Source organism: Centruroides vittatus, unplaced genomic scaffold (genome assembly GCF_030686945.1).
Source record: "Centruroides vittatus isolate TY-2023 unplaced genomic scaffold, ASM3068694v2 scaffold_944, whole genome shotgun sequence".
Lineage (NCBI taxonomy): Eukaryota > Metazoa > Arthropoda > Arachnida > Scorpiones > Buthidae > Centruroides > Centruroides vittatus.
The window spans coordinates 248,280-269,820 of record NW_027122722.1 but is presented as its reverse complement, the minus strand read 5'-3'; the positions used below and the strand labels follow the sequence as shown (position 1 = coordinate 269,820).

The following is a 21,541-nucleotide window of genomic DNA, read 5'->3' as shown; positions in this document are numbered from 1 at the left end:
GAAATTTATCCACATTCTGCCAAAGCACTGCAAAGATGTTATTGAGGCTTGAGGTAGCACTATTAAATATTCAGATTTTATTTAATACTTTAAGGTTTTTAAAGTTAAAAATTTGTTTGTACTAATAAGACTTATAGAAACTTTGGAAACTTCTTATAAAGCAAATGATATAAAACTATTTACAAAGTGTTTATTATTAAATTCACTTTAAAGTTTAGTTTAATTTAAAAATAAAAGATTTTTCCTTCCATTAAGCATTTCTTAATTATAATTTATTACATTTTCCTTTGAATTTTAAAGGAAAGCTTAAATTCTTGAATTAATCTTCTAATTGAATTTAATTTAAAATTTTAGTTTTAAGTAAATAATTATTCAGTTTGCCACTTTTCTTTATATTGATTTAATAATAATAGTTAATTTTCAAATTCTTAATTTTTTCCAATAATTTAAGATTTTAAGTTCTCTGTTTTTTATTATAGATACATTTTTGTTTCTAGTTCCATATTTCTAACTTCATACTGTTATAAAGTAATATGATTAATATATTCCTGGAATTCAGTATTTGTAACTATACTATTTTAGACTATTTATTATGAAAGTAGAGTAAGTCTGTTTCCCATAGTCTAATTAAACACTGGGTAAGCTAAGGAGTAACACTGGCATTTTATAATTAGACTTGCAATATAATACAGACAAGTTTATAAAAGCATATGTAATTTGCTAATTTAATAACATCAACGGAGGAAGCAAAATTTAAAATTTTAGATTTATTCAAATCCATCTGATGAACAAAGTGATAATAAATACAAATACAGTGGTGCCTCATATAACATACTTAATCCGTTCCAGGTGCATGTCCGTTAAGTGAAACGTCCGTTATACGAAACGCATTTTCCCATAGAAATACATGTTAAAACATCTACCGTATTTTACGGACTATAAGACGCACTTTTTTCTTCGAAAAATTGCCTCCAAAATTCAGGTGCGTCTTATACTCCGTAGCGTCTTATAGGTATTTTTTTTAAAAAATTGCTTAAAAATTAAGGTGCGTCTTATAGTCCGTAAAATACGGTAATTCGTTCCGCAGCATAAAATAACCGTACTGTATCATAAAAAAATGAACATGGGGTGCGTTCTTTTATTCCTCGGCGTAACTCTGCGCGAGCGACATCCGTTTAAAAATTCCTGCGGAACGCGTTCCTAAATTCCGGTGGGAGCACGCGCCGTCGAACGGCAAAAACGGCGTTTGTAGCAGTAGTTTATAGTGGAAAGCAACATGGCGTCCTCCATGGCTCAGATAGTTTCGTTTTCGGGTCCATTATGTGGTTTTATGAATGAAAATTTAGAAATTGTGAAAGCGCGAGTTAGCGCATGCGGTGATGTAAGTGTCTTTACGAATTTTTTTCGAATGGTAGCCGGCATTCTAATTTTTTTCGTGGCTATTTTGAATGCTCTTTCAACAAATAATCCATTTTATGGTTAAATTTTACAATTGGGATCCTTCTTTTGCCTTTAAAAGCTCATATTTTAGAATTATAGATTCCTCCATCACGATACTATCGATAGTGCGGGCGCTGCCATCTTTCTTTCACCATCGTTCTCAAATGCCTACAAACAGCAGTGCACTCCCGTAGTAGTGGAGACACAGAGCGACCGCTATTAAAGAATGCACCCATGGAGCAGTCACCAATTATGCCGGAAAGTCCGTTGTTTGCAGCCAGTCCGTTGCTTGAGTCACGTAACGGCCAAACAGAAAGTCCGTTGTTTGCAGCCAGTCCGTTGCTTGAGTCACGTAACGGCCAAACAGAAAGTCCGTTGTTCGCAGCGTCCGTTATTCGAGGCGTATGTTATACGAGGCACCACTGTATGTCGCACTAATCTTGTATAGCTTTGCACTTAATTCTTGAAACGTAACACTAACATTTTTGATCCAGATGAAAGAGACTTCCAAGGTTTAGGAATGTCACACAAACAACTTTACAGAGTTGTTCAAAAGTAACTCACCAGAGGATGCTTCCACACACAACACCCCTGTATGGTACTGTACAGTACATACATGTTATCCTAGCAGCATATATATAATTTAAGGTGTAAATTGTTGTAATGTAATCATTGAGATATACCGTAAGTTAATTATTAAATATTTTATGAATGTGTAACTCAGAAAACTAATGTAAACAGCTAGTAACCTGATTCTTAATACCAAATGACCTGCCAGATTATGTCAAGCTATATTTATTAATTAAATATTAAGTAATTTTGCCTAGAGGCTGGTGATTCTGCTGTGATCTTGAGATAAATTTTATAATTATAAATAAACAAATGCTTAATTTTTTATTTTAAAAAGTTCTGGAAGAAAAGAATTGGCCTAGAGTGGAATTTGAACTCTCAACTTCCAATCAAGAGATGGCACCTAATGCTTACCACTAAGCAAAATAACCAAGTATTTAATTATTAAATGGTAGCCATATTATAGCTCTATATAATCTAGCAGATTGTTTGGACTTAGTGAAATTATTAAATTTTAATTGAAATTTAAATAATTTGAACAGTTTAATAATTATGAAAATAGTGTAAGTCCCTTTATGGCCAAAAATACAAATTTGGTTTAGTTAATTTTTATAAAAATTATTTGTATAATGAATTTGCATAGACTTAAATTCATAAAAACATCTGATGATAATTTTTAATTTATTTTAAATTTAAATCTGTAAGCTATATTCAAAATAAATTACATTTTAAATTAATATTATTGTGTATATAATAGAAATTTATTTTCAACTCTTGCATAATTGTAAATCATAATTGGTTATATAAGCTCTTTTCAATAGTAAATATTGCACCTGTGAAGTGAATCTTAATTTTTTAAAGTAAGTAGGGCAATTTATATACGATTTAAATCATTTTGAATGCATTTGGAGCTGCATGGCACTCTCACAGATGCAAATTTGGCTTGACATTCAAATGCATTTAGAGATTGAATTTAAATTGTATGTAATACAGTATTAAATTTGATTCAATTTAAGGACTCTTAAATTAGTCGACTGGTTAATATTAAACATCTGTTGTTTATTTGTGAAGAAATTTAAGAGAAAATATGATACAGCAATATCTTTATAGATCATATCATAGTTTTTAAAAGATAAACAGCAATTAAATATCAAGATCATTTAATAATTTGAAGTTTTCATTGAGAATTTGTCCATTAGTATTGTGTAAATGCTAGATATTATTTCTTTCCTTATCATAAATAATTAAATAGGGTAAAATAATTTAATGGTAATTAATAAGGGTTGGGATTTGTATGCATGCATGTTTTTTTTTCTTTAAATGCTATGATAAAACCTCAATATAAACATGATTTGGATCCAAGTGGATCAAATTAAGGTTGTCTAGTAATGTATATTTTATATGTGATTTTTCTGCATATTTTCAGATTGACCATTTTTAGAATAAGTCTTTTATAAACTTGTTTGCATGTTTTGAAGTGCTATTTTTTAAAAATGATCTGTAGTTTATTTCTGCTGTCTGTATAGGGCAGGGATGGGCAACCTGCGGCCCGCATTCATATATTTTGCGGCCCGCGACGCATAAAATGTGAATAAATATATCAATTTCCCAGGTTAAGGAAGTATGCAACAAAATTCAAACGTTATTTTTACAACTTATGTATGTGAATAGTTTTTCCTGCAATGAATTTAGTAAAAATTAAAACAAGCAAGCGGCTAACAGACACATCGAAACTAATTTAAAGCTAGCAGTGATGAATATTTAACCAAATATTTCCAATATATTACGTTTACATCAGTTCCAGAAGCTAAATTAAGTATACCTATGCTAATTTATAATTATATATGAATAAATAATTCTGATTTACCAACATTTTTTTTCTCTTTCTCTTGTATGCTGCTCGCATCAGTTAAAAAGTCTTAAAATGTGGCCCTTACATAGAAAAAGGTTGCCCATCCCTGGTATAGGGAATCTTTTTCATTCACATAGTTTGCGTAAGAAATATCACTCTGCTGTCCAATTACGGATGAGTATGCAATAGTCAAATGTTTTAAATTGGGCAGTTTAACTTGTATTCTTTTTAAAGTCCCACAGATGAATATAGGAATGAATTGGAGATTTTCACTTTTGCATAGCCATGGAAATTCCCATTTTTCATATTCTCAAAATCCTTTGAATTTAATTAAATTAAAATCATTATAAATGTTATATTTATTAATTTAATAATGTTAAATCTTTCAAAAAATTCTTCAAATGCAAGTTCTTGTTGCCTGAAACTAACTTTATTAGAGTTCATGGCATCAATTGGGAACGAAAATTAATATCAACTTGGATGGACACTAAATCTTAGTTAATGACTTGATAAGAGTACTTACTCATTTCTCATCATTTGTACAGGTCTATAAACAAAAATATACAACTACTTTAGACCAGTGAAGAAAGTATAGGATGAGGGAAACTAGGTTAACTCAATCATCCTCAAACGTCTTGTAAACAATTGTGTACATTATATCAAAATAACTTTCTATACTATCTAAATCAATCATTATTAAAGTTATAAAATTTTATTGAACATGTAATTTTATTCATAATTAACTTGATTATGCATCTTCTAAACAAAACATTATTCTAATGTGTCTTGGAATGTCATAATTTTTTAAATTTCTTGTGTTACCTATTGTTGCACATTTATCCCTTCCCACCTAAAAAGTGAGACATAATATATGTTAGTAAGATTTGCTTGCAGATAGAAGAATATATTTTAACCTACCAATTTTAGTGTATTTACTTCCTTTTTTAAACTTGCATAATGCATACCAAAGAGCAAACATTCCTGTTCATTTTAATAGTGTTTTGTGTAAAAATATTCATTAATCTTAGCATAAATCTATCAAGTTGGACCTGTCAGATTTAAATAAACTGTATACAATTGATGGAATTTTAATTAAAACAACTTCCAGTCTTATCAAAAGTGGAAATTTTGGTAAATAAGTGAAGTAATTAATTGATTGAACTAGAGTATAACCAAAATGAGTATGATAAAGTGTATTTAGTCAGTTGAAAGCATTTCAGCTATCACTAAAGTGGTGGTGATTTATATATACTGTTTGAGTAATCTGCAGTGGAAATTGAATGTTGCATGTTGTAAATGGAAGAATATTTGTATTGATTTATAAAATATGAAACTTTAAAATTCATTTCGTTACATTAAGTTTAAAAATGTACACATTTAGATCAATGGTTCTGAATCTTTTGAATTAGTGATGTGGACAACTTTTGATGGCATTCCAATGAGTTGGTGTGGCTTCAAAGATTCTCTTATTTATGAACAAAAATGACATTAAAATCTGATCTGCTTTTTTATATTTTTGAAATTTTGTGTCATCCTTATGAGAAATTTTGGTTTGTTGGAAACTGTTTAAGAATCACTTTATTAGATAATGTAACAGGGTGTCCCAGGTAAAATTGGTCCCACTCTATGGAAACAGTATAAATAAAATTATACAAAGGACACTCACTAGAAACTTTATTTTGATATTATTGTGAGCCCGCAGGTTTTGAGGGCGTGAATTCGAGAGTTAAAAGGGGGTTCATGACCCGCGGGTTCAATGGGAAATCGATTGGATATTGATTACACGTCCGATTCGATCAGAAAGAGAAAACAAAAGTCACAGTCATCACGAGTCAGCCAATTAGTCATCGAACATTGAATAATAGACTGGCTCAGTGCCAACCACGAGTGTATAAAAACCTGATCGACTCTGGAAAGGGCGCGATCGTCCAGGAAGGTCTGAATCCAGTGTCTCCAGTCCCGGACATAAGACTGATTCCAGCTTCCATAGTCCAGGAGGTCGTCGCATATGGTCATCAGACCACATATTGAGGTATATTGACTTTGTAAACTCTCTCCCACTCGAGGTTAGGCACGTGACTAATTTATTGGTTAGATCGCGATTAGTGATAGAGATATTTTATCCGCATTTTAGCAGTAATTATCTGTATACCTTTATTTTATGTGTATTTTATTGTATGTTCGCTTTTGTTAGTTAATAAACCTTTATTGTTATTTGTCAAACCTGTCTCCTGTCAAAGTAAGGACGCCTGTCGACTTACTGACGCACCTCACCACTCACTTTTGCCCTCCATAGTCATCCAACGACAACGAGGTCGGGTTTTACCAACCCGTGCAGCGTAAGTGGTCAGCGAGGTTTTTCCCCTGACCCTCTGCTTATCTCACACTATTTTTTAAATGTACAGAAACTTAGAGGATGCTGACACTGGTGTCCTTGTGCATCTATGTACCTTTCTATATGCATAATCATGTTTAGACAGACTTTAGGTAAAATACTGATTTCAATAGCTCAGTTCTTCTGTACATACTTTTCTTCAGTTTGCATATATCCTTAGTTCTAGAATTGATTTCATACACTTTTGTTTTAAATATTCTCTATAAAATTTCTACCACTGTTTTATCATCTCAGTTGAGCTGATTTTAAGTCGGATACAATTTGTGTGTGTATTATTATTATATTATAATTTTGATTTCTTAACAAGATGATAAGCCTTCTAGAAAAGTTATTAATGAAATCCTAATAGGAAACCAGATAAACAAAGAAAAACTACTATTTATAGTTTTATTTAACAGAAATTGATATTTGTATGAGGATATATTAGCATTTTATAAGTTTAAAAAGTTTCTTTTTACTGCTTTATTCAAAATTATTGGTTAATTCAGCTTGCACTATTTAAAGATTTTTGCTCTGAAACATTTAATAGAGTTCACATGACAATCCTATTTCAGCTTTGAAGGAAAATTTTATACATGTTTTGATCAATGTCATTAGTGACTGAATTTTAAGAAATAATTTAAAAATAAATAAATAAATAAATATTATATATATGTATATATAACTCTCTGCCCTGTGAGCTCTAAGAAGACTTTTTTAACAAGCCTGTTATGGGTTTGGCCAGCACATGGTGGGGCAGCCAGATGTTATGGAATGGGGACTGATGTATTTGGATGGACCACCTCCCAAAAATTCTTGGTGATTTTCAACTCATCCAGATATGATCCTGGGTGCCCCAGAGCTATAGACTAAGGCCAAACAATCTACCAGATTAAGTTGGGCTATTATAAGGCTACTATTTAATAATTAAATATTAAGTAATTTTGCTCCATCTGATTTTCTGACTCTAGAACTACAGTGGATTCTTGATCTATCGTTTGTTTTCTCACAATATTCATTTTGTATTTTAACTGAAAGAAAAATGTTATCTCTCATTAATTATTTTATTCACAATAGAAGGTGCTAAATTGAAACACTGATTTTGTGTACTAAAAATAAGAGCACATCAAATTTAACAGTTAACTGGTTAGTTATAGTCAAAGGGTTTTTTTATTGTAATTTTTGGCTACTTTTTGTTTACTGCTTTACAAAATACAGTATTTATTGGTGACATTTCCTCTTAAAGCATGGCAACACTAGTAAAAATTAGCATGTTGTTTCAGGTTGCCATCTGTATGATAATTATCGTATTTGTATGATTATTTCGGGTGCCATACGATATATAATAATGTCTGTATGATAATAGGGTTTTGTATGATAATTTTATAAATATGCCTTACTTCGAAAACAACCATTAATTATTGAAAAAACCAATTCACAATCACTATTTTTATATGTATTGTCTTTTTTTGCTGCTAGAGGGCTACTAAATTTTTGGAAGTTTTTAGATTGGCTACTATCATATATTCTTGATTATAAGGCTCACATTTTTCATACTTTTCGAGTCTGCTAACACTATAACTTTTTACCTACTGATAAAATGCTCAAATTGACATGAAAAGAACATTGTGCAAACAAATGTTCTGTTGGAATGCCATTATGCTTACACTTGTACAAAATGTAATAAAATGTATTAATGTAGAGTCTATAGTGTAGTTTCCATGTAGTAAACTGTCTAGAACAGGGATTGCAAACCTTTGAGTCTGCGTGCCACATAGTAAGCGTATTAAGCATACTTATATTTAAAATGTTTATGCGTGCGGAAGTTTCAGACTTGGAGTAACTATATTTAAATTTGGCCGAATGGTCTAGCGGTCAAAGTGGTAACTTATCGCTCTTGTGAACCCGAGACCAAATAAGGACGAATCAAAAAAGCCTCAAAAAATTTTCAGGTGGTGATCCGTTTCTCGTCACTCAGCTGTCCCATTGTGGGCTTGACAGATAAAAAAGCCCTCTTAGTGCCCACAGGGCGAAAAGAGTTTTAAAAAACTATATTTAAATAAATAAAATAATATGCTGTAATTAGAGTAAATATAAAGAAGCTGATTGAAAAAGATGATAAACCGAAATCGTATAATACGTTATGTGCCGGATGATTTCTCCGATGTGCAACTTTGGGCACGCATGCCATAGGTTCGCCACCTCTGGTCTAGAACAAACTTTTTTTTTGCATAGGGAGTCGTGACCACTAGACACGTAGACTAAAAATTTTAGATGGTCGCAAAAATTTGGAAAAACTAAGGTTTATGCTTATGGAATAAGTGTGGTATATAAAGGAATACATTACATATTTGTTAGTAATAATTTGTTAATGTTTGATATATTGAAATTGTATGAAAAAATGTAAAGTTTAGCTTATTCCCATTTAGAGGTTTGTTTTGCATCATATATTATAAGGGAAAGTCATGAAACTTCATTGTAAAATGAAATGTAAAAAAAATTTTTTTTTGTTGTAAGAAGGGATTGCAGATAAAAAGTTTGAGATTTTGGCATAGGGCAAACCTTGTTAATATTTCTATGGATAAAGGGCTAAGTATAAAGGATCAAGATGGATGTATGATAATTTCAATGGGCAGATACAATGATTTTCTCCCGTGAGGTTGGCAACCTGCATTGTCTTGGGATAGGAGAGATCACATCTGGACAAGTGAGAAAAGTCAGAACTTTTTTTCTGAATCAACACATCGTAAGTGACAAAAATTTATGATTTCACTGAAGTTTTTGACACTTGTATGGCACTTGTTTTGACACTTAATGTATTGACCCTTTTCTTCCACTTGAAGATAATAATCTTCAAGTGGAAGAAAAGGGTCAATACATTAAGTATTTGTACTGAAAGAAAATAGAACAAATTTCAGTATTCTTAACAGTTTTTTAAAATGTAGAATAAATGAACGTCTGTGCACGTGCTCCACATTGTTTAGTAATACAGAAAGCCATCATATAAGCCTATCACTGGAAAATACATGTTTCATGTGAGATAAATAATAAAATCATCAATGTCATAAATTTCCTGTGTCAGTCGTTTTTTTTTCCTCCAAGTCCCACCAAAAACAATAGATCAAGAATCCACTATATTAATCATTTTGGATACAACCACACTGGTTACTCATGGTGATAACTTTTTGGTGGCACTCAGTATGCTATTGCTTTACCCTGGCATGGTGTATATACAGTAGAGCATTGATTATCCGAATATCGATCAACCAAAACATTGGTTAACCAAAAGCATTCCAGTCGGCAAATTTAAATTTCTGCTAGTGCTGTGGCGCTGCAATATTTGGCTATGTCTTGGGCTACTCCAATATTTTTGTTGGTGTGCGTGTTTTAGCTGGTGGCACTGGTGCAACCATGAAAGGGTACTTAAGGACGCACCAGGATTTGAACGAATTTCAGCATGGGATAGGTTAATATATTTTTTCGTACATAATTGGTTATTCAAAAAATCGATTATGTGAACAACCCCAGTCCCAAATTGTTTTGGATAATCTATGCTCTACTGTATATACAGTCCGTAAAGAAATTATAAACTCAAGTGAAAATTTTCTGTGTTTTAATTTCTTTTCATCTACAGTCAATTGTTACTATATGAGATGATTTTAATTAGTCTTAAGAATATATAATGAAATAAACAAGTCTTTGTATTGTATCATTTTAATAAACAATCAAAAATTTGAATTGTTATAATTTTTTGTTGTAAACAATTTATAAACTCAAGGGTGAAAACTGATTATTACCGTTGAATGGAACAATCCACTATGCATGTATTTATGTAAATTAGTATGTGTAACATTTTCGGTGAGTCTAAGAATTCAAACTAAAAAAGTGACAAAAATGCCAAGGGGAGTAACCTTAACTGAAAGTGAAATACGAAAAATCTATTTCTTTAAGGGAAAAGGATGGCCAACTCGTAAAATTGCTTCAAAACTTGGAAGATCTCAAACTGCAGTACAAAATGTACTAAAAAAGGGTGATAATTATAGCAAAATTAAACGTACAGGACGAAAACCAAGTCTGCAGCCTCGTGATCATCGCTGCATTGCTAGTCTTGCAACAAATGAATCATTGTCTACTCGTGAGATAGGTGCAGTTTTACCAACTCCAGTGTCCCACCAAACTGTGTGGAAAAGCTTGAGAAAGAATAAAACAATAAACTTTATGAAAGTGAAGTCCAAACCAAAGCTAACAGAGTTACATCAGTCAACAAGGCTGCAATGGGCAAAAGATCATGTTACCTGGACAACTGAATGGAGAAAAATAGTTTTCTCAGATGAGAAAAAGTTTAACCTGGATGGCCCGAATGGCCAAGCATATTACTGGCATGATACAAGAAAGAATCCCAGGGTCAAATCCAGTAGACAACAACAAGGTGGAGATTCAGTAATGATCTGGGCAGCAATCGGATATGAAGGGAAAACAGATTTGGCATTTATTAATGGGCGAATGAATTCTGAGACCAAGCTATGTTATATGAACATCTAATCCCATTTGGTCCTCTCATTGGTGGTCAAGACTGGATCTATCAACAGGACAATGCATCTGTTCACAAGTCAGCCAGTACTACAAAGTGGTTTTCACGTGAAAAAATTGAAGTGATGGTTTGGCCAGCACATAGTCTAGACCTTAATCCCATTGAAAACCTTTGGAGTCAACTTGTGGCATTAGTTTATCGCCATGGAAAACAATACAACACATCCGATGAGCTTACAGTTGCATTGTATAATGCCTGGGACAAAATTAAACTAAGTGACATTCAAAACCTGCTTGATTCAATGCCTAAACGAGCTGTGGAGGTAATTGAAAACAAGGGAGGGTCCACAAAGTATTAAAAACTTACTAAATCACCCTTGAGTTTATAAATTGTTTACAACAAAAAATTATAACAATTCAAATTTTTGATTGTTTATTAAAATGATACAATACAAAGACTTGTTTATTTCATTATATATTCTTAAGACTAATTAAAATCATCTCATATAGCAACAATTGACTGTGGATGAAAAGAAATTAAAACACAGAAAATTTTCACTTGAGTTTATAATTTCTTTACGGACTGTATATACACAAATATAAGCATCCATTAACCTGATTTTGATTAAGGTCAAACAATTTGCCAGATTGTATTGGGCTATAATATGGGTAATACTTCTGGAGATGAAGATTGGATGGAGGTTCAACATATTCACACAGTAAGTGGGAATTGAGGATTTGAGTCCTGCTCTAGACTGATAATTCTAAATTATTAAATATTTATTTTGATAAATTTAATGATTAGACACCATCTCTCATTATAACGTATACCTCTAGGCAAAATTACTTAATATTTAATTATTAAATAGTATATTTAGTATATAATAGTATATAGCCATATTTTAACCCAATTATAATTCAGCAGATTGTTTGGCCTTAATCAAAAATCAGGTTAATGGATGTTTATATTTGAACAATAGGCTGCCACTCTAACAACTCTGCCATCTGCCCACTAGTGTGTTCAGTGTGGAAAGACCTGAAAATGAAAAAAACTGTCATCATGTGGGTGATATTTTACTTTTTTGAAATCTAGGAATATATGATAGAAATTTTTGAGAAAATAGTAGCTGCTTTCTCATGAATAACTGAAATTGGTGCAAAAGAATGAACAATGTATATGTCATTTGGATTTACAAATTAGAAAGGTGAAGCATCTGTTATGTCTTACAAGACAAATCCAATACTTTTGTACTAATATGTACATCAAGCACTTATTACTTAGATTTGAAAGTTTACTTTGGTAAAATGAACTCATTTTATATTTATTATCCAATTTGTGGTGGATGCAAGGTAATGTAACAACAAAAATATTTTAAATATACATTTTCTCATTTGGATCATCTCTAATGTATTGTAACTGTTGAAAGTTTAAGGCATTATGACAAATAGCTAGACAAAGCACACTCGATGTTGTTTTGGAAATGAAACAGATTCTCCGAGTCAATATTTATGAATCATTTGTTACTTTAAATGAAAAAACATTAAAGTACAGAATGATTTATTACATTTGTAACATTTTGACTAGCATTTGTCGTAAGAAAAACAATGTAAAATTTTCATATTTTTGTACAGTTATTCTTTATTGTTAGGCAATATAAATTATATTTTATTTATAATTCAGATTTCTAACTGTTGGATGCTAGGTTTATATTTCTAACAAACATGTTTGTTTACTGAAAAAGTTTGATGATTTAATCATTAATTATGTTAACGTCATGCTGATGATTATTTTGTGTATAGATTTATTAACTTCCTAATATTCAAATAATTTTCTCTTTGCCAGAATATAAAGTTAAAATGATATCATAGGACATATACATGCAATTATTGAATAAATGCATAATTAATTTTATAAATTTATCACAATTAAATACAAATAATAAATACAAAAATGCAAATTTTATAAAGTATGTTCCATTTTCAAATGTTAAAAAAAATGTAAATGTATATTTAAATTTTTCCTGTGTGTGCTTTTTGTTTTATTTTTATAAAGCTGGTTGTCCCAAAGAAGAAATTTTATAATGTCAAAAAGTTACCAAATAATTTTTTTTATTTAGTAGTTTTGCATACAAAAAACAATTTCCTTTACTGATATGTTCCTCTCTATTAATCTTTGTTTTATTGCACATCTATGTTCTGTGGCTTTTATATTTAAAATAATTTGTTCTAGATCTAAAGATAACTGAAAAATTCATTTATAATAAAAAAAATTTTTACTAAATTACAAGTGTGAGATCGAGGGAGGTAGGAGGAAGTCGTATCTCCCCTTTCTGGCAACAGGTCGTTGACCTTTCACTTGTCAAGATGGCTAAGTTTACGATTTTGGTCCTGAGAGTCGGGACTTTTCTTGTTGGGCGAGTGGATAGGAGGTGAGATGGGGTCGACGATAAGGCGAAAGCGATATTCGAGTCAGAGAGGACACCATTTAACCATTAAAACAAGATTTATTGGAATTAAACAAAGGACACAATTACAAAAGTTGACTAATTTCCCTAATTCGCGTAGGGTTCGATAGAGAGCTTACAGGTTCAGTTCATACCTCATTATTAGTTTCCTTATCGAGTTAGCATTTAGATATCCAAGAAGTGTATATAGGTATTCGGGAATGGCACACTTTTATAAAGTCATGACTGAGCGCGGTGACGCTGGAACTTAAGGTCCAGAGTGGCGACGACCTGCGATGGTGTTGGTCCGGCAGAGGATAAGAGACTCCCCGGAGGGGAGAAAGAAGCGGCTTTTATAGTTTTAGGCTGGGAAAATTGGTCATGTGATCGATGGTTGTATGTTTTTATTTTCTTGAAAGTGTTTTTTAGCTGTTTCCTTAATTTGGGTGTTATGTTGTTTTTAGTGTATTGTGTCAGCCTGCCTAATTGCTGTCTAATGTCATTTATTTGTGTTTCTAATCTTCTCTGCCAGGCAGGCTTGTGATAGAATTGTGTTTTCTGTGTATTTGTCTGTGATTGTACTTTCAGTCCATGGTGTGTCACTACTGTGACTGCCCCAGCATAAACTAATGTATGAATGTCTGCGAGTGTAGAAATTGAATGAATGTAGTGTGGTAGTAAGTGAGTGTTTACGTAATTTAGTGTTTTTCGTACTTCTTTTGACGTGTTTATTTTTGGTATTCGTGGTCGTTGTGTGGGATCTGTACCTGTATATTTAGTGAGTGTTTCCTGAAATATAAGTGAGAGTGTATTAACTAAATCCATGTCTATGTTATCAGTGATGGATGAGGAAGTGTCTGTAGTATCATTAGTGGTAATTGTTGTATGTGTGTTATTATCAGTGCTTGTTGCTGGATTATCCTGACAGGTTACATGATCTTCATTAATGTTAGATGTTTCTGTCTGTTGATGTATTTGATCAGCAACCTGTTGTTTGATAAGTTCGAGTGTTGTTTGTGGAATAAGGTTGTTGTGTATAATTGTTCTTTTTTGATCAACAACCCTTTGTTCGGTGACAGTGAGATGAGGATACTGTTGTGTGAATCTATGGTGTAGTTGTTGTCTGTATGCTGTCATGTTTGTTTCGAGTTTTGTGATGGTGTAGTAAGTACGGATGATAAACTCGTTCATTTCTACTGTCCATTTCATCCGTTGGCGTGGTTTTCCAGCCTTTGTGGTCTGTGGATGCATTGCCACAGAAACATCAAGGCTGGGTTGGTTCCTCACATCAGTTGAGGACATTGCAGTAGCCATGCTTGGGCCAGTGCTGCTTTCGCCACCGGTAACCAAGGGAGACTGTGGCTTATTTTTCGAACGTGAGCCTCTGCCTAACCCATGAACCTTGTTAACCCGGGCGACATCCGAGCCAGTATCACACTTTGATCTGGTTATTACCATAATAAATATCTCCACAGAATGTGGGTATGGTCACTTTTAGCTTCATTTCTCCCCATAGACCTTACTGGCATGGGTGTCCCTACCAGGAGCTTATGCTCCAGCCTGCATTGCCCTATGGATCAGTAAAATTACTGGGCTCTCCCACCACGACCAGGTGGTGACTACGGGAGAGTTATTATTATTATTATCAACTCGTCTCGATTATATATATAGATTGGATTAAAAGTGGGCTATTAAGTTGCTATCTCGACAGCAACTTGACTGCCTACTTTTAGTCCAAATTTCTTTTATATCAATTTACTTAATTGTTATTTATTCAGATCAAAACTAAAGAAAGTCGAATGGAAACTGGAAACACTTTCTTTGTCTCTGGCTATAATATCTTCTGTTGTCTTAATTTTTATTCTGCCTGCATTTTTATGTAATGGTGCTGAGCTTTGGACATTTTGAAGAACTTGATTTAGAACTTACGTCGACAATGAGATTACGAATGCGAAAAACTAATTGCAACTCTAATTATTTTTTTCCCTGTGCTATTTAGAAGTATATTTTCTTCAGTGATCTTTTAAAATTTTCTGTTAATAGAGTAAGGTATCTTGTGAAATCAATGAATTTAAATAATAGTTTTGTAAAAATATATTTAAACTTAAGTGTCTGAAGTAATTATTTTTTAAAAAGTAATACCACTTTATCATAATCAAGAATCTCTAATTCATTAGTTATTTATGAAAGATCTTGTCTTCAAAGTTACAAAATATCAATTAATCTGTAATTATTAGAAGCCAGTTCATTAAAAAAGAAAAAAAATTATCATCTAATGGTTTGAGATTAATCGACATTTTGGGGTTATTAGGATAAATGTACTTTAGTATCTTATGTATAAAATCAATTTTTCCTTGTTCTGTGCATCAATTTCTCATGTAGCCATCAGCAGTGACTGGCTTCAATGGTTAAGTGTTTAGTTCATTATTTTTTGGGATATTTAAGTAATGATTCTAGACTTCAGAAAAATGTGTGGGGGTTTTTTTTCTTTTTTAAATTTAATTAAGGAGTCCAGAAAAGAAAAATACTACTGTCATATTTTAAGTGATAAATAACCATCTGTAAGTCTAAGGTTACATTGTTTTTGGTTTTTTTTTAATAAAATTTATCCTTGAAATATAATTTTCTACTTTTTGGGAGTTAAATTCTGTCATCAGAAATCTCTTCAAATCTTTGTTTTGAAGCAATCAAAGTTAAAAATTTAGTTTTAAATGTTGTTTGTGTTTGTAAGGGAAAGATTTAATTTCAAATGATATCTTGAAAAGGTTTCTTGTCTTAATTCTCTGAAAAAAAACAAAAAAAATAGACTGCTATGCATAACAAGAAAAGCATTTCTGGTTTCAACTGTAATAAGTTCATAAATTAATTAATTAAAAATTATAAAATGAAATATTACTGTTTTTATAAAAGAAGAAAAATATTTTTAATTAACTGTTCATTAAAATCCTGTTAATGATATGCAAATTAATGTTATCAATTTAGTTTTAAATATATTATGATATTTAAAATCCAAATGTGTCATTAACTTACTTGAATGAAAAAGTTTAAATCTTATTTTCTAATTATACAACACAAAGAAAAAGCATTGCCAAATGAATTAGAGGTAAAATTTACATTATGTAACAAAAATTTGCCGTGTTTTCATATAATTGTTTTAAAACAATTCAAAATTCTTGAAATGATTTCTAATAGGTTTGTAATTAGATTTTGATAAAACAAAAAAGGATTTCTGTTGCTAATGAATAAAATTTATATTTTAATAAAATTCAATATTATTATTCTTAAAATTATAAAATAGTTGTTATTGTATACAAATGATACATGCATATTTAGGTATGAAAAGTTAGTCATTTGTGGATACATTGTTGTTTTTTAGTACATTATTATTTGGAGTTAGTAGATATTATTTAGTACTATAGATTACATACTAAAAGTTTCGTTTTATGAGGAAGGTAGGGAAGAGAGCAATATAAAATAGCTTGCTTGTGCACACTTTCAAAGTTTTCCCATCTGTTGCTGACTGGTGGCCAAGTGGATAAAACTGCCAAACATCCGTAGTCGATTGTGGATTCGGGTCTCATTAAATGGTCTGGTTAAGAGAAGTTTACTAGGTTTTATTTGTGTTTAACACCTAAATACTGGCTGGTTTTGTAAAGTATATTTTGCAACACAATATACTTTACAAAAGGAAGAATAAAGACAAATTTTTTTGGATTTCAGTTCATATCCTTTGAATTTTAAAGTGTTGGATAGAGTAACCTATATCAATGCATAGTATTGCCAAATTTGTGACATATTTAAGATTGAAACTGAGTTGGGATTATCATTTTTATGTAGTCATTTTGTTTGTTTAAGTGATTAAAAAGATATCTTTTGGTTTTGGAAGACTTCTGGAATTTCTGAAGTTTTAAACACACATTTATCTTTCTTTGCTGAAAAAGATTCTCCAATTCAAATTTTGAAAGTTAGATGAATTATAACAGTGTTTATCAGTTTATATAGTCATTGTTACATTCAGTTAGTATGTAATATGATGCTTGTGACATATTTTTTCACAAGTCTGCCAGAAATAGTAAAGTTTTTCATGCAGAAATATCATTCAAAATGTCTACAAATACTATTTTATGCTGTCTTTTAATTCAAATTTGAGCAATATTTATAGTTATAGAATACTTGCATTCATCAATTATAGTAATTTATTTACAAGAAATGTGTTTTTATTTTAGGCATGATATTTAATCAAGCTGTACAGATGATACAGAAACAGTGTGAAGTAATTAAAAATGTACAAGTACTTTACAGCGAGCCAGTAAGTAATCAGTTTTTTATTAAGAGGTAGATTTATATTTTAAAAAATACTTATATTTAAGAATAAGTATGTTTTTGAATTAATTTCATAAGTATTTATAACAATGAAACCAAAGATAGCAATTTAAATAAAAGTATACAATATTTAAAGACAAACACAAAAGTTTTCTGAAAATGTTTTTAATACAATAAGAACACAAAGTTGATTTCTTTTTATAAGTGTTTCCTTATTTAAAAATTTATAAAATTGATGAATATATTGGGCTATAATAAAAGTTTGTATAAATTGTATAACAATAAAAATCAACATTTTAAATAAATTATGCATATTTTTGAGCAATTTACATATTTTCAAATTGGAAGAGGCTAAGAAAATACAAGTCTTCCAAAAAGAATGCTATCATTTTAAATCAGTGTAACTATGTTAATTATTATCTGAGAATGCCATAATGTACAGTACATTAAAACATCGGAAAACTGTAAGTTTTATGTTTGACCATTTCAATTTCTCGATTTGTGCACCACATGGCACACATCCAATCAATATTCATATTCTTCCTGTGCTTGCTATGGCATATCCTACATTACACTTCCCGTGGCAGCCACATTTCTATAGCTTCTGCAGTGCAGATTACTCACATTGCACAATGACGACTGATACCAACTTTGCAAACTGCAGACACACAAAATACTGCTTTATTGTGGGATTGCCAATTTTTGTTTACAGCACTTCCTAGAGGAAGTAAACAAGATGTTTGAATGCAGATGGTAGACTGAACTTGGATTATTACTCTTTCAATTGGTATTCGTCCTGTACTGTTTGTATTATAATTAACATAATTACAGTAATTTAAAATGCCATCATTCATTTTGGAAGACTTTCACTTTGTTCTTGTGGCATGATAGGACTTACTGAAAAGACTTGTTTAAATTGCATTTTATTTGAAAATGTTTATAAAAACACACAACGTTGTTTATACATTTCATGTTTGTAAAACTTAAGTTACAATTTTTATTTTAATGTTTTAATTAATTATTATTTTTGTTTTGTTTATTTTGTGATGTAACATTTAAATCCATATTATTCAATATTTTATATCAAAGTTTTTATGATAATTGTCATTTTGTTTTTAATTAATTACATGCAGTTTCTGATTCCTTTATTACAAAACGTTTTTATCGTTTAGATCAATAACAATTTAGAGATAGTATAATGTTATCTCTGCATTAACAAACAAGTTGGGTAATTAATAAATATAACAATGGCTGATAATCTTCTGCCATAAAACAAATTTAATTATGTGAAAACAATTTATTACATAATAACAGGCTGTATAGCCTTTTGAATCAACTTTGTTTTTATATTTTAACAAAAATCTTTTTGCACTTTTATAATTTTGGTTGATAATTTCAGTGCTGTCAATTTAGTATCATTTTTTTTAATGCTGTCTTTGGTAAAATAGCCTGCATATTATTTTCTAAAAGATAATAATTGGACCAATTAATTAATGAATTCATTGACTTCTTCTTTGTCAAAGAAGTGTTACATTTCTTTGCTGTAAAATTATTAATCAATTATATAACAAAGTATAGCATATTTGATAGAATTCTTGGGATTTGTCTGTACCATTGATTCAACTCTTGATACAACATTATTGGTCTGTAATTTTCAAATTGCAGGTCTATGCATTCCCACTGTCATCCGTCCTTCCTTCGTTAATCTTGAAATGGAGTTAGTTAGATAAAAATCTAGACCAGATATGGAAAGCTTATTTTTAAATTAAAGTATGATTGATTAAAAATTGCAACCTGGTATTGTGACAATATCACTATAAGTAATTGCTCATTCTATAATGTATTTTCATTTACTCAGTTGCTTGGTTTTTGTAGTTTCACTACATAAGCATGATTTTCTTTAACTAGAAACATATTTTATGATAAACTGTGCTTTTTTAATAAGTTTTTTGTATAAATAAGAATACTCTATATATATATATTTTTTTTTTTGAAGAATTTTACATAGAGTTTTTAGTCTTCTTTAAGGAACTTTCAGTAAGGATAAATAATTTTTAAATTTCTAATTGTATTAATTTTCATTATTTTTTTTTAAATAAAATTACTTGAAATTTTGTAATCAGAATTAATGTTTTCTAATTATTGTTATATTAATATTTAATTAAAAACTAAATTAACAAGAAATTAAAAAAAATTAAATGTGCTTTTTTTCAAATCTGAGGATAGCCATGTATTTTAATATGAATACTTAAATGTAGTTATATAATTCATGATATTTTAAAACTAAATGTACATAATGTAAAAAATTTTTAATTTTCATTTTAAATTCATAAATTTTATGCTTAATGTAGCTTTTATAAATCATTTGAAATGGAAAATTCTAATCTTTAAAATGATTTTAAATTATGAATTACATTGTTGTATGTTGTGGCAGTTATATTAATATCAATACTTAGTTGATTTCAGAATTTTCCTACTGTATAAATCATGTATTTTGACATATGTAAATAATCAAGCCTTATAATTTTTTCCTGATATTAGTGATTGAGAATTTAATATGAATTAATTGAATAGGAACTTTACATTGCTAACCATTTGAAATTAGCAGAAAAAATAAACAGAACTTACATATTTATGACAAAAAAAAAAAAAAAACAGCTGTTTCACTAAACTGTTGCTTTGAAGCTTTGAAAATATAATAAAGTACACAATGGTTAAATTTCTGCAGGTTAATGATTAGCACATTTCAGGTATAAGCATTAAAGTGTACTTAATAAATTGTCATACTATCGACATTTTCTTGTGACTTTATCAATTTAACTTTTATTATTTATTAGAACCTAAAACCAGTGTCTATAGCATTTTTAATTCCGTAAAAGTCTGGCCTTGATTATTGATAATGCTTACGTTTTTGATTGTCTAGGTTAGCTCCACCCTTAAACTGGTTTATAATCATCACTGAGTGTTCTAATTAAACTATTTTAAATTAATACAGTAAATAAACAGTTTTGACACGAAAACAAATGCATCACATTTAAATCTTTTAAGCTGAAAGTTATTCTAAATTTCTCTTGTATAAAATGATTCAGATTTTAAATACAGAATGTAAAATATTAAAATTCCAATTTCTTTTTCATAAATTTGCAATTTTAATTTTTAATATATTCTGGTTATGAATATGTATTTTTTGAGAATATTCTAGTATGCATAAATAATCAGTCTTACTATATAATTTGCAATCAATACTCATGATATTTACAATAATGTTTTTTTAAAAGTTTTGAATTATTTTGTCAGTTTATCATTTTTTAAATTCATTGCAGTATGTATTTTAAAATATTTAAACACAACATAAATTCAGTAAGTATAAACTGTATTAAAAATTGTATTGGGGATAATTTTACCATATATTATTTGGCAAAAATATATTATTTTCCATACTGGATAAGGCTATAATTTCTGTACCAGACCCAATTTCCATATTAAGCCTATACTACGCTACATAGTTGTCTGACATCTCATTATTTGAGCTAGTCATAATATTTCTCATTTGTTTATATGAATCTTTTTGCATATAATTTAGAAATAATAATAATTAAATTTGTTTTAGAATTATTTTCTTTAGTAGATTTCTCAAGTAATCTGTTACTCTTACAGAATATGTTTTATTTTAACTATTATGTTATTTCACATACCGTGTTTCCCTGAAAATAAGACATCCTCTGAAAATAAGACCTAGTGCATCTTTGGGAGCAAAATTAATATAAGACACTGTCTTATTTTTGAGGAAACAGGGTATAATGCTTTAATAATAATAGTCAAGTGAATAATTTGTATTATATTACTGAATTTATAGTTATCATAATAATAATAATAATTTAGTGGAATGTTCTGATTTTTGCATAATATAGGTCTTTTAATTATTTCTTCCCAAGTAACGAAGCATGTTTTGGTTTGCTTCTAATGTTAATTATGTGCTCCTTTTTAAATACTATTATTTGATTAGCT

At 30.0% G+C, this 21,541-nt stretch overlaps 1 protein-coding gene across 2 annotated transcripts in view; it reads left to right on the top strand.

Annotated features, from left to right (window-relative positions):
* The window catches only part of LOC136990474 (phagosome assembly factor 1-like), a 58,982-nt gene that overhangs the window by 18,668 nt on the left and 18,773 nt on the right, over positions 1-21,541 (top strand). The window contains exon 2 of one of the 2 annotated variants that reach the window (XM_067288859.1): positions 17,437-17,519. The exons of the other annotated variant lie outside the window; for it this stretch is intronic. Coding sequence (XP_067144960.1) covers positions 17,437-17,519 — 83 coding nt within the window. The remainder of the gene's footprint in view (positions 1-17,436; positions 17,520-21,541) is intronic. 2 annotated transcript variants of the gene reach the window in all.